At 35.7% G+C, this 13,348-nt stretch overlaps 1 protein-coding gene across 1 annotated transcript; it reads left to right on the forward strand.

Moving 5' to 3' along the window:
* The first annotated feature begins 5,340 nt into the window (after positions 1 to 5,340).
* Positions 5,341 to 6,282, forward strand: LOC122221253 (olfactory receptor 11G2-like). The gene has a single exon (XM_042940568.1). The coding sequence runs from the start codon at positions 5,356 to 5,358 to the stop codon at positions 6,280 to 6,282; it is 927 nt and encodes a 308-aa protein (XP_042796502.1). The 5' UTR covers positions 5,341 to 5,355.
* Positions 6,283 to 13,348: the final 7,066 nt, after the last annotated feature.

Raw genomic sequence — 13,348 nt, forward strand, 5'->3', positions numbered from 1 at the left:
GGTCCATGAGTTCGAGCCCCGTGTTTGGCTCTGTGCTGACCGCTCAGAGCCTGGTGCCTGTTTCAGATTCTGTGTCTCCCTCTCTCTCTGACCCTCCCCCATTCATGCTCTGTCTCTCTCTGTCTCAAAAATAAATAAACGTTAAAAAAAAAAAAAAAAAAGACCAACCATACCAGTGTTGGTGATGATATAAATGCACTGGAACTCTCATACACTGCTAGTGTGAATGTAAAATGGTACAGGAACTTTGGAAAAACACGTTGGCAGCTTCTTAAAAAGTTAAGCATATATCTACCACTTGATAAAGCCATTTCACCCATAGCTATTTACCTAACAGGAAAAAGCATATGACATACAAAGTCTTATACACAAATGTTCCTAGCAGGTTTACTTCTAATAACATAGTTTATTTCTAATAACTAGAAACAACCCACACCCATCAAAAGGTGAATGGATTAATAAATTCTTATACATCTTTACGTACATATTACATATACATACATATTACATATTACTCAGCAATAAAAAGAATGGTCTATTGACAGATGCAACAACATGGATGAATCTCAAAATAATTGTGCTGAGTAAAAGGAAGTAGACCAAAAAAAAAAAAAAAAGGAGCATAGTATTATTCCATTTATATAATGCTGTAGGAAATGCAAACATCTACAGTGAGAGAAATATCAGTGGCTACCTGGGGAGTGAGTTCAGAGTGGGGTAAGAGGCAGGAATTGAACAGGGGCACACTTAGAGAAGTTAGGGATAGACTTATTGGTCGATTAATTAATAAAACAACCAGTCGATTGATTTGTTTCATTCTACTTGTGAGAGGTTTAAAACAGGGAAAAAAATATTATAGGAAAAAAAAAAGTTAAGGTAGGTCCCAAGGGAAGTGAATAACAAGCAGAAAAATGTCTCTTGACACTGTTTTCCTTTTAGAAACAGTAAATGGATCCTCAAGGATTAAAAAAAAAACAAAAAAAAAAAAACAAAAAAAAACAAAAAACAGGGACTACTTCCTGACAGGCTCTGCTTATAAACCCTCCACCCTTCCACAAACAAAATCAAGGATCCTCATCACAATCACTTCCACCTCTTTTCTCCTAATTACTGTCATCTCTCTAAGAAAATAAAACAGAAAATTTGAGAAGCTTCAGTTTGGAACTCCCTTTGCTGATCCAGGTAATAAGCTTATGAAGTATGGAGAAGAGCAAAAGTCATAATCTCCTAGCTTTTACCTGCAGCTCTCTTCAAATTTGCTATAGCCATACACATACAACCAATATTTCTTAAGCTTTTACTGGTCAGGCAATGGTCAAGGTACTTCCACAGGCATTTATCTCATTCAATAATCTTTACAGCAGCCCTTTAAAGAGGGTGTTTTTATGCCTACTTTAAGGTAACTGAGTATTAATTTCCTATGACTAATAAAAAAAGCTCTTGACTCTAAATCCAATATTTTTCTGTTATGCACACCGGCCTGCCGGCCTAATTGGGAAAATTATCCTTACTTTTAAGTATTTTCTAGAAACAGATTACCAATGTTACTGATGTGACAACCCCCTCACTGAAACTATACAAACCAGCTAAAGGAGGAAATTGAGTTGTCATGAGACATTTCTAACCTGGCTGTGGAGAGAGGGCCAACACATGAACATACCAAGATCAGGAAATGTCTTCCTCCAACTGTGTATGGCATGACCTGGCTCACTCATGTGGTCTATTTCAACCTTTCCTAGGTTGACTAATTAAACAAGTAAACCAAAACAAGATGATTGTTGCTAATTAACTCAGTCGACTAACTCAGCATGGAGTCATAAACACAGTGATATTCACAGCCCCCTCTGCAGTGGGAATCAGTCTTTTTTTTTTCCCCTGACAGCTCCAGCTAAGACTTGTGGCAGGTAAGCATATAGTTTCTTCTGTACAAATGAGCTAAGTGATAAAACATGAGTAGCAATACAGTCCTGTTAAATATATTAGATTGAGCATAAAATGATGATGGCTATTCTTATTTTCTAGAATCCCTCCTAGCTTTCTAGAACAGCTTTGTGAGACTTCCTGACACAGAACTGTTCTGAGAAGAAATGGTTTTACTCAAAAGTCTAACATGATTGATTTTTCCATTTTTAAGGAGTAATATGCTGCTGCTCGGAAAATTGAGGGTAGAGGAACAAAAGTAGAAGCAAGGACTTGTGTTAGGTTGCTGCTGCAGAAGTCCAAGGAAGAAAGGATGTCATTTGAAATTGGGAGAAAACAGTGAAGACAAAGAGAAGTGCATGATGTGAGTCATAGTTTAGAAACAGAAGCATCTTGCTGATGCATTGGATGTGAGGTGCAAAAGAAAGGAAGGGATGTAAAATTAGACTAAACTAGGAAAAGTAAGTCCTTAAACATTAAGCCATTCAAACTGCTGAAAATATTTTGAGGCAATGGACAATGTGATTATTGCAAAACATAACCTTTTAGAAACATCCTACAAAACACTTTGGTTAAAAATGCCCCAAACACAATTAGTAATGAATTATTTTGACCTACTGAAAATTTTATTGAATTTAAAGTCCATAAGTGAATTTCACACGTTAAGTAAATTTTATTTTGAGCCACTTCTTCCATTCATTAGCAGTTAATGTATTGTCATGGATCCAACATTTTTTAACAACCCCATTCGAAGAACAGGGCATTTGGAAAAATGGTTGCTTCAGAAAAGACCACATTGTGAATATGTTCATCCTGAATGAGAACAGTGTAAGGTAATGCAAATGTATGTTAGATATTTTATGTCTGATTTAAGTTTGCCTTCAAAAAATGGAATATTTGGTATCTGAAACTTAATCTCAGTCCCTAGCCACATGTTCTTAAAATCAGAAAGGAAAGGGCATTTAGAAAGTGTAAGTTTATGGCACAAGAACCAGAACCTGTTCCTCCCACAGCTGAGGCTCTAAAAGCCTCACTGTAATATAAGTTAAGATATAAAACAGCAGGACCTTGGGAAATTTTATTGACCAGATGAGTCCCCCATGTCATGAAAATCATATGAAATCCAGACCTAGATCTGTCTCTGAAAGGGAAGCTTTGGTACACAGATTATAAATTCTAAATTATTACTCAGTTTGCTGGTCCCCTATCACAAATCTTCTTAAATCAACACAAAAATACACTATCATCAATAGACCGCTGTCAGATTCCTTGGATAACTATGCGACTCTCAAAAATAATTTGATTGTTTAATTGATACTATAATCCAGATAATGGAAATAGATATTTTTCATGTTCCTTAGGCATGCCCTATTTACAGAGGCTATAATAACTAAGACCCAGGATTGAGGACAGGATTATTTAACAAAGGTTTTGTTGTTGTTGTTGTTATTGTTGTTTTAACTCAGAAAAGCATAAAGCCATTATGCAAATGTATAACCTTCTAAACTCATTCTGCCTTGAGGCACTCCCAAGCAGTGACTAGAAGGAAGCTTTCTCTTCTTTTCAAGTTTCCTGATCCGTGTACCTTAACTTTGGATCAATAGTATCAGGTTCCACAGTTCATAGAGCTGGAATAGAAACCAGTGGATTTTGTAGTCATATTCCCAGGCCAGACAATCAAAGACCTATTTCCACAAAGCCAAATTAATGTTCATCCTATCCCTCAACTGTACCTACCCTAGATGGCTGGAGAACTATATTAACAGAAGTGAACTAAAGCTATTTGCTACAATTTGAATCTTTTATTCCTGAAATTGGTAGATTGCATTGCCAAATAGAATCAGTGAGTTCATTACCTTAAAACAGAAAAGTGATTCCATTAGTCCTAAGGGTCTGCTGCTCCAAGGCCACACAATTTGAATTAGCTTTGTCCACAAATAGCTCTGTGGGTGTGATCTCTCTCTGGAAACTGAAAAAAGTGTGTTATTCAATCATTTTTATGAATATTCATTAAGAGCTGTCTAAGTGCAAAGCATTATGCTAATTCCCAGTCACTTCTGGTAAACTTACACAAACTGATTTTGAGCCTATGAAAAAGTTCTATTTGAAACTTTCTGCTCAGTAAGATGCTTCTGAGTGAGCCACTTCAAAGAATTCTCTCTTGGAAGAGGCATACAGGAAAAGTGGGAGGTACAGTAAAGAAATGTCTTATTTAAATTAAAAGACTGATCATAAGACTCAATGTTCATGTAAGATGGATAACAGACTTCCCAGAAGTGGCTGTGAATTACATCATGCATTACAATGTTATCCTAAACCAAGTTTGAGGATAGTTTTTTTTTCTTTTTCCTTTTTTCTTTTCTATTTTTTTTATTTTTATTTATTTATTTATTTTTTCTTAATCACTTCTGGACTATTCTCTCCTGAAAGCAGAGCTGTTCTGATGTAACCACCTACTCTGGAAAAAATTACTGCCAAGAGGAGAACTACCCAGTCTAATATCACCAGAAGAAAACAAAAAAGAGAAAGCAGTTAAAATGCACTCTATACATCATTCCCCAGGCTCTGGTAAATATAGACCTTAGTATTAGAAAAGGGTGTTGACAATCAGAGCTCTCATGTACTGTCATGTAAGCGGAAAATAGTCCAACAATGATGGAACACTGTTGACTCTAATCTAATAAAATTGAAGATGCACATATTCTATTATCCAGCATATAGAAATGCATGCATGTGTGAACCAAGAAAAATGAACTTTATATTCATAGTAGCATTATTCCTGGTAGCTAATAATTAATCTATGTTACGGTTTATTCATGGAATGTAATAGTATAGAGAAGGAAAAATGGAAAAACTGCAGATACATGCAACAACATGAATTTCACGAACTTACTGTTGAACAAAAGAAGCCATCCAAATGTATACTTTCCTTTATGTAAAGTAGAAAAACAAGAAAAACCAAATATTTTTGTTTAGGAATACATACTTTTTTATTAAAATAAAAACAAAGAAGCAATTACCTTAAGGAAAAGAGAATGTTACAATTGGAGGAATAGAGAGGCAGAGGATAGTGATTGTGATGGAGCATGAGAGAGGATTCTAGGATGCAAGTGTTAGTCTATTTCTTGATCTTGGTGGTAGTTACTATGGAGGTTTATGTATAATGACTTATTAAGCTATAAGTTTATGTATTAAGCATGTTTCCATATATTTCACAATAAAGAAACATTTCTGTCTATCCACTGATATTCACTGGCTGCTTGTGTTTTTCAGTCCAATGACTAAGCCAGAACAATATTTCGGGATTAGACAAAAATACTAACTACTGACATATAAATGTTTTTTGCATTCCACAGAGTGGTTTCAATACATATGTGGGTCCCCATATACACAGACATTCAATAATTTGATGGTCTTTTCACAGCTCCCAGATACATGAATATCTCCAACACCCCCAACACCATCACTGGCTTCATCCTCCTGGGCTTCCCTTGCTCCAGGGAGGAGCAGATCCTCCTCTTTGTGCTCTTCTCTGTTGTCTACCTCCTGACCCTCATGGGCAATGGGTCCATCATCTGTGCTGTGCGCTGGGATCAGAGACTCCACACCCCCATGTACATCTTGCTCGCCAACTTCTCCTTCCTAGAGATCTGGTATGTCACCTCCACTGTCCCCAACATGTTAGCCAACTTCCTCTCTGACACCAAGGTCATCTCCTTCTCTGGGTGCTTTCTCCAGTTCTACTTTTTCTTCTCCTTGGGTTCTACAGAATGCTTTTTCTTGGCCATTATGGCATTTGATCGGTACCTTGCCATCTGCTGGCCTCTACACTATCCAACCATTATGACTGGATATCTCTGCACCAATCTTGTGATCAGCTGCTGGGTATTTGGTTTCCTCTGGTTCTTGATTCCAATCATCATCATCTCGCAAATGTCCTTCTGTGGATCCAGGATTATTGACCACTTCCTGTGTGATCCTGGTCCCCTGTTGGCCCTCACCTGTACTAGAGCCCCTGCAATAGAGTTAACTAGCTCCACCTTAAGTTCTCTGCTCTTATTTATTCCCTTTTTCTTTATCGTGGTGTCCTATGCTCTTGTTCTGAGAGCTGTGTTGAGGGCCCCTTCAGCAGCTGGACGAAGAAAAGCTTTCTCCACCTGTGGGTCCCATCTGGCAGTGGTTTCACTGTTCTATGGCTCAGTGATGGTCATGTATGTGAGCCCAACGTCTGAGCGTGAAGCTGGGATGCAGAAGATGGTGACTTTGTTTTATTCTGTAGTTACTCCACTCATCAACCCTATAATATATAGTCTGAGGAACAAAGATATGAAACATGCTATGAAAACATTGTTGAGAACATAAAAGTAAGAGCCTTGGTTTAAAACATTTGGGGGCAGAATCTGTTTTTAATTTCTTAGCAAAAAAGAAGACTACCTGACATCACTCAGAAAATTGTTTATATTGTTTTTGAACCTTATACACCATACAGCTTCTTTCCTAGAATTTATGGGGCTATAAGGGGTCTCAAAGATGAACTCATCTCCCTAATTTTAGAAATGACAGAGTCATAGATTGAAAAAACTTAGTAGAATTTGTTGCAGAAATAGAATTAAAAATATCTCCTGCCAAGACAGAAAACCTATCCACAAAAGTAGAAGAGAAAGAAAACAGTTTTATTATTGAATAAGCATTAAAGCAAGAGAATATGTGAATCACAGGCAATCTGATAAGAGATGGCAAAGACATAAAGAAATCTCATTCCTTTATATAGCCAAGCAAATACAAACCATTTACATACATGTTCTCAAGATAAATAGGAACTAGTTCTCAAAAAGATTTGACAGCACACTTTGTCATACATAATTCATCATAGATTCACCTGATAATTGGATGGCCATCTTTGTTTGCTAATTGGCTTCATACAAAGGAAAAATACACACATCTTTATTACCTGACATAGTTTTGCAACTTAGCAGATAGGCCACCAAAGCTAGGCTTCTAAGCTACCATGGAAAATGGAAGATAGGGGCAGCATCCACATTGATGATTATATTTCAGGAGACTTCTTAGGTCCCTGACAAAGACACTTCTGAGTCACAAAGTTGGCAAGAGGCTCACTTAGATTTAATTTTTACATACATTTCAAAGACAGAAAAAAAATCTAATTACAAGTTTTCTAAAGTAAAAGCTCAAAAAAAAAAAGGTGGGGGAGAGGGAAAGTGTCTTCACTAGTTTTCAACAAGGATAATTCAGCCTCCAATTTATTTTTTTAATTTTATTTATTTTTTAATTTGCATGCAACTTAGTTAGCATATAGTGTAATAATGATTTCAAGAATATATTCCAGTGATTTATTCCCTATGTATAACACCCAGTGTTCATCCCAACAAGTGTCTTACTTAATGCCCTTTACCCATTTAGCCCATCCCCCCCACCCACAACCTCTCCAGCAACCCTGTTTGTTCTCTATATTTAAGAGTCTCTTATGTTTTGTCCCTCTTCTTGTTTTTATATTCTTTTTGCTTCCCTTCCCTTATGTTCCCTTCCCTTCCCTGTTTTGTATCTTAAATTCCACATATGAGTAAAGCCATATGGTATTTGTCTTTCTCTAATTTCGCTGAGCATAATACCCTCTAGATCTATCCACAGAGTTGCATATGGCAAGATTTCATTCGTTTTGATGGCCAAGTAATATTCTATTGTATATATACCACATCTTCTTTATCCATCCATCTGTCAATGGACATTTGGGCTCTTTCTATACTTTGGCTATTGTTGATAGCACTGCTATAAACATTGGGGTGTATGTGCTCCTTCGAAACAGCACATCTGTATCCCTTGGATAAATACCTAGTAGTGCAATTGCTAGGTCATACAGTAGTTCTATTTTTAATTTTTTCAGGAACCTCCATACTGTTTTCCAGAGTGGCTGCATAAATTTACATTTCTACCAGCAGTGCAAAAGAGATTCTCTTTCTCCACATCCTCGCCAACATCTGTCATTGCCTGAGTTGTTCATTTTAGTCATTCTGACAGGCGTGAGGTGCTATCTTATTGTGGTTTTAATTTGTGTTTCCCTGATGATGAGTGATATTGAGCATTTTTTCATGTATCTGTTAGCCATCTGGATGTCTTCTTTGGAGAAAAGTCTATTCATGTCTTTTGCCCAATTCTTCACTGGATTATTCATTTTTTGGGTGTTGAGTTTGATAAGTTCTCTATAGATTTTGTATTCTAACCTTTATGATATGTCATTTGCAAATATCTTCTCCCATTCTGTCAGTTGCCTTTTAGTTTTGCTGATTGTTTCCTTCGCTGTGCAGAAGCTTTTTTTTCTTGAAGAGGTCCCAACAGTTCAGTTTTGCTTTTGTTGCCCTTGCCTCTGGAGATGTGTTGAGTAAGAAGTTGCTGCGGCCAGGGTCAAAGAGGTTTTTGCCTGCTTTCTCTGATGGCTTCCTGTCTTACATTTAGGCATTTTATTCATTTTGAGTTTATTTTTGTGTCTGGTGTAAAAAAGTGGTCCAGGTTCATTTTACTGCACATCGCTGTCCAGTTTTCCCAGAACCATTTGCTGAAGAGACTGTCTTTATTCCATTGGATATTCTTCCCTGCTTTGTCAAAGATTAGTTGGCCATACATTTGGGGATCGGTGTCTGGGTTCTCTATTCTGTTCCTTTGATCTGAGTGTCTGTTTTTGTGCCAATACCATACTGTCTTGATGATTACAGCTTCGTAATACAGCTTGAAGTCCAGGATTGTGATGTCTCCAGCTTCGGTTTTCTTTTTCCAGATTGCTTTGGCTATTTGGGGTCTTTTCTGGTTCCATACAAATTTTCGGTTTCTTCTAGCTCTGTGAATAATGCTGATGTTATTTTGATAGGGATGGCATTGAATATGTAGACTGCTTTGGGTAGTATCAACATTTTAGCAATATTTGTTCTTCTAATCCATGAGCATAAAATATTTTTCTATTTTTTGTTTCATTTTCAATTTCTTTCATAAGCTCTCTATAGTTTTCAGTGAAAAAAATTTTCACCTCTGGTTAGGTTTATTCCGAGGTATATTATGGTTTTTGATGCAATTGTAAATGAGATTGATTCCTTGTTTTCACTTTCTGTTATTTCATTATTGATGTATAGGAATGCAGCTGATTTCTGTGCATTGATTTTATATCCTGCAACGTTGCTGAATTCATGGATCAGTTCTAGCAGTTTTTTTGGTGAATATTTTGGGTTTTCCATATAGATTATCAGATCATCTGTGAAAAAAGAAACTTTGACTTCCTTGTTGCTAATTTGGATACTTTTATTCCTTTGTGTTGTCTGATTGTTGAGGCTAGGATTTCCAATACTATGTTGAATAACAGTCAGCCCCTAAATATTTATTTGTATTTGACCTTACAAATTACACAAGAATACAATCCTAGGCCAAAACCTAAAGTTTTCTATTACTCTTTTAACAACAGCAAATTGTCCTTACTCTTCCAGTTCAGCTTATATTTCTGCCTTTCAGAATATCTGTCATAGTAACATGAATTACAGACAAAAGATTAATATCTTAATATATATAAATATCTTCTAGCCTCGGCACAATAGAAAAGGTGCCAAATGTATAAAAAAAAGAATACAGCAAATATTTTCAAATATCTAAAAGACATTCTATTTTATTCAGAATTAGAGAAATACAAAAGTTGATGAAGATCAAACATGATGTTGGGAAAAGCATCAATCTATTCCTTTGCTAGTAGAGCAAAATTGGTACAATACTTATGGAGGACATTTTGACAAAAATTATCAAAATTTAAAAAGCATGCATTTTGACTCAGAAATTCTATTCCTAGATATTAACCTGAATAGTATATCCACATATAAAAAAATGGTATATCTACAAGAATACTGACTACTGTTTCCAATAGAAAAATATTGGAACGATCTAAATTCCTATCAGTTAAGGACATTGAATTACTATACATCCACAGAATGAAATATACTATATAACTGTTAAAAATTAAGATCTGTACACATCTTTTGATCTAAAGCTACCCTGAAAGTATATCATTAAATGAAAAACAAAATGAAAAAGATCGCTGTCTTGGGCTATCTCTCACGTGAAGAAAAATTATATGAGTATGTATATATTTATGTTCAGAAATACATTATGTGCTTCTTGAAGAAGAAAGAAGAAACTAAGACAGGGGCTGTTTTTGAGAAAGTTAATTGGGTGTTTGGGGGTAGGGAAAGAAGGAGATATTTTCACTGTATATGCCTATGTATTTTTAAAATTTCTTTCTATTCGCATATACTAGATTTAAACATAGATTAAAACATTTAACATTAATGTTAACACTGAAAAATAAATCTTACAACTATTCCAGTATAAAATTAGAACCAGGGAAACTTTTTTCATAATTCTTTGGGAAATTAGGAAGAGGACTGATTATTGATAGAAAATGAAAAAGAAGAAAACTGACAACCTCTTGATGTCATCTCACTAAAAATTCCTTGGTTCTATTGGAGCAAAGTAGGAAAATTCTTCCTCTTTTGAGGACCCATGAGATTAAATAAACTATGAAAAATTGAAAGTGGCTATATTTTTATTATTGTTGTACTATTTTCCTCCATAATCATTTATTCATTAAAACAATTAAATATATGTAATATGCTAGACACTGAGCTAGAAATGACTAATATACAGAAGTAAGATATATTTCCTTTTCTTGCAGGGCTCATAAACAAGTGGCAAATGGACAAGATGTGATATAAACAAAGGAATTATAAATTGGTATGAGAGCAAGTGAAAAAAGAGTACAGATAAAAGCCAGTAATATTAAGAAGTGAGAAAGCATGGCAAGTTCTTAAAAAAAAAAAATGCACTTAACCATTCACAGATCACAATCTATTTACAAGTATGCCACAATACACAGAAAAGAAGTATTTCTAGAATACAGGTCCACAGGGCACTTACTACCCATTGTGATTTATAATTGGCCACACCTATTGATACATTAATGAGTAATGAGCATCTTTAATCAAAATAAATATGAATAGTTCTTCCTATTAAAAGATATAACTTAATTCATAATTCAACAATTAAAATAGATACAAATAGATGTAAAAAGAAACAGAGGACAATGAAGAAATATATCATTTGGGTATTGAAATACAAAAATCAATCTTTAAAGGACATCAAAGTATAAATATTATACTTATATTTAAAATATTACATTCAGAACTAATTCTTTGACCCAGAAACATGTAAGCTGGAATGTACTTTGTGTATTTCACGTACTTTTATTAATTTGGCTTTCTTTTTAATTCCAAGGGATACCCTGATACTTATTGGTATTCAGGAAAGATTTCCTTAATGCAGTGATTCTTCTCACCCACAGAGAAAAAAAAAAATACCTTGCTCTTTGCTCAATATATAAATGCTCATTGTAGTAATTATCAAACAATAAAACATAAAAATATTTTTAAAGTTATCTAAACTCCCACCACTCTCAGCTAACCACCATTAATACTTTAGTGACCAATCTTTCATGTATTCTTGTATACACAAATCACACACTCTTTCACATATGTCAAGTTTACATGAATGAGATTTTTTTTTCTGGTGGACTCCTTTATTTTCTCCTTCCTACTCTCTACCACCACCACTTAATTCTTAATCTACTTTTCACTCTACCCCCACCCATCTCTGCTACACAAACAATATCAACAATCTAGTACATGTGCTTCATACTGTTCTCTCTGCTCCTAATCATATAAAAATATTTATAACTATATATCAGGGCTTTTTTCATTCTTTATCTTACAAAAATTAAGTTATATTTTATTGACTTCTGTATATAGTGCCTTTACATTTGGCCTTATAATATGCAACTCCAAAGTAAGGTTACCAAATATTTTCATTTTGTATAGTAGGCCAGAGATGTACAATTAATATAATTAGGTTCCTTCAACAGGATCTTTTAATAGGAAGAACTATTCATGAGCTAATATTCATTCCATAAAAGATATGACTGAGGGGGCACCTGGGTGGCTCAGTCAGTAGAGTGTCCAACTTCGGCTTAGGCCATGATCTCACAGTTTGTGGGCTGGAGCCCTGTGTTGGGCTCTGTGCTGACAGCTCAGAGCCTGGAGCCTGCTTCAGATTCTGTGTCTCCCTCTCTCTGCCCCTTCCCTGCTCACACTCTCTCTCTCCCTCAAAAATAAATGTAAAAAAATTTTAATAAAAAAATATGACTGAGAACAAATTTCATGTCCTTATCGAGTAGGCTATCATTGAGGAAGTTTATAATCAGAGTCTTTATAAAAGATACCTTTATTATAGAGGGTATTAGGGGATGTGATTAGTCATCTCCATTTCTAGTAAATAGCTGGATATGAGATTCATATACATCACCATGGAGAACAGAGACATCACCACCAACAAAGACACACATTTCAAGATACACATTTCAGCTGCTGAAAGCATCTGAAGCATAGTTCTTAGAACCAACGTATTTGGTCCAAAGATATACGAAACAGTGAGAGTGATGGTGAGTTTATAGTACATGTTCTATTCTATGATATGGCATAGGTACAGGACACATAGCACACATAGTTCATGTTCTATGATGTGCCATAGGTATGGGATATGGCACCCAGTGGGCCCATATGTAGCAGATGTTGTAATGTGCTGTCCAGATCTTTCCTTCAAGACTGAGGCACTCATTTCTCCAACTGACAGAAGTCTAGTGTGCTGAGGACTAGCTTCCTTATCAGAAATTGCCTCAAAGCAAAGGGTAATCCCTATCAGCCCTACCTAGGGTCAGTTCACATCCAATGATTGGTCAGGGCTGGTGTACAAAGGCCTGATACTATTGCCTCAATCCACAACCAATCTGAACAGCCATCCCAGCTACAGGTTTCCACATGGCAACAGCTAAAACTTTTGTTTCAACTTTATTACAGTTCAATTTCTCCTTCTACCCTACACTACTTTCTTCAATCCTGTACAGCTGTTGTTCCCAAGAGAACTCCACAACAAACTTTCTGCATGAAATCTTAGCATCTATGTTCATGGAACCCAACCTACACCACCATACCACTTAGAAATCAAATAGGGACTGAATGAGAAAATCAGTGAGTCAAGAGAGTCACATCACCCTACCACAGATCCTGTCATAGGATAGAATGGTCCAGTGAGTGACAGCAGGCATGGTCTGACCATTTTCCATGACAGAGTAGAAGAATCATGCATTTGTGCTTAGAAAAAAGAAGTAGAACCAAGTGAAGCAACCAGGACATTAAATGGTGCTGGCTTTAGAAAGAAAATTGTCCAACATGTTGGAGATTGCACAAATAACTTAAATCATGATAGCTGCCACTTACAGGGAAAATGGTGGAGTAAAAAGGACCCTAAACTCACCTCATTTCATCAATAT

Source organism: Panthera leo, chromosome B3 (assembly GCF_018350215.1).
Source record: "Panthera leo isolate Ple1 chromosome B3, P.leo_Ple1_pat1.1, whole genome shotgun sequence".
Taxonomy (NCBI): domain Eukaryota; kingdom Metazoa; phylum Chordata; class Mammalia; order Carnivora; family Felidae; genus Panthera; species Panthera leo.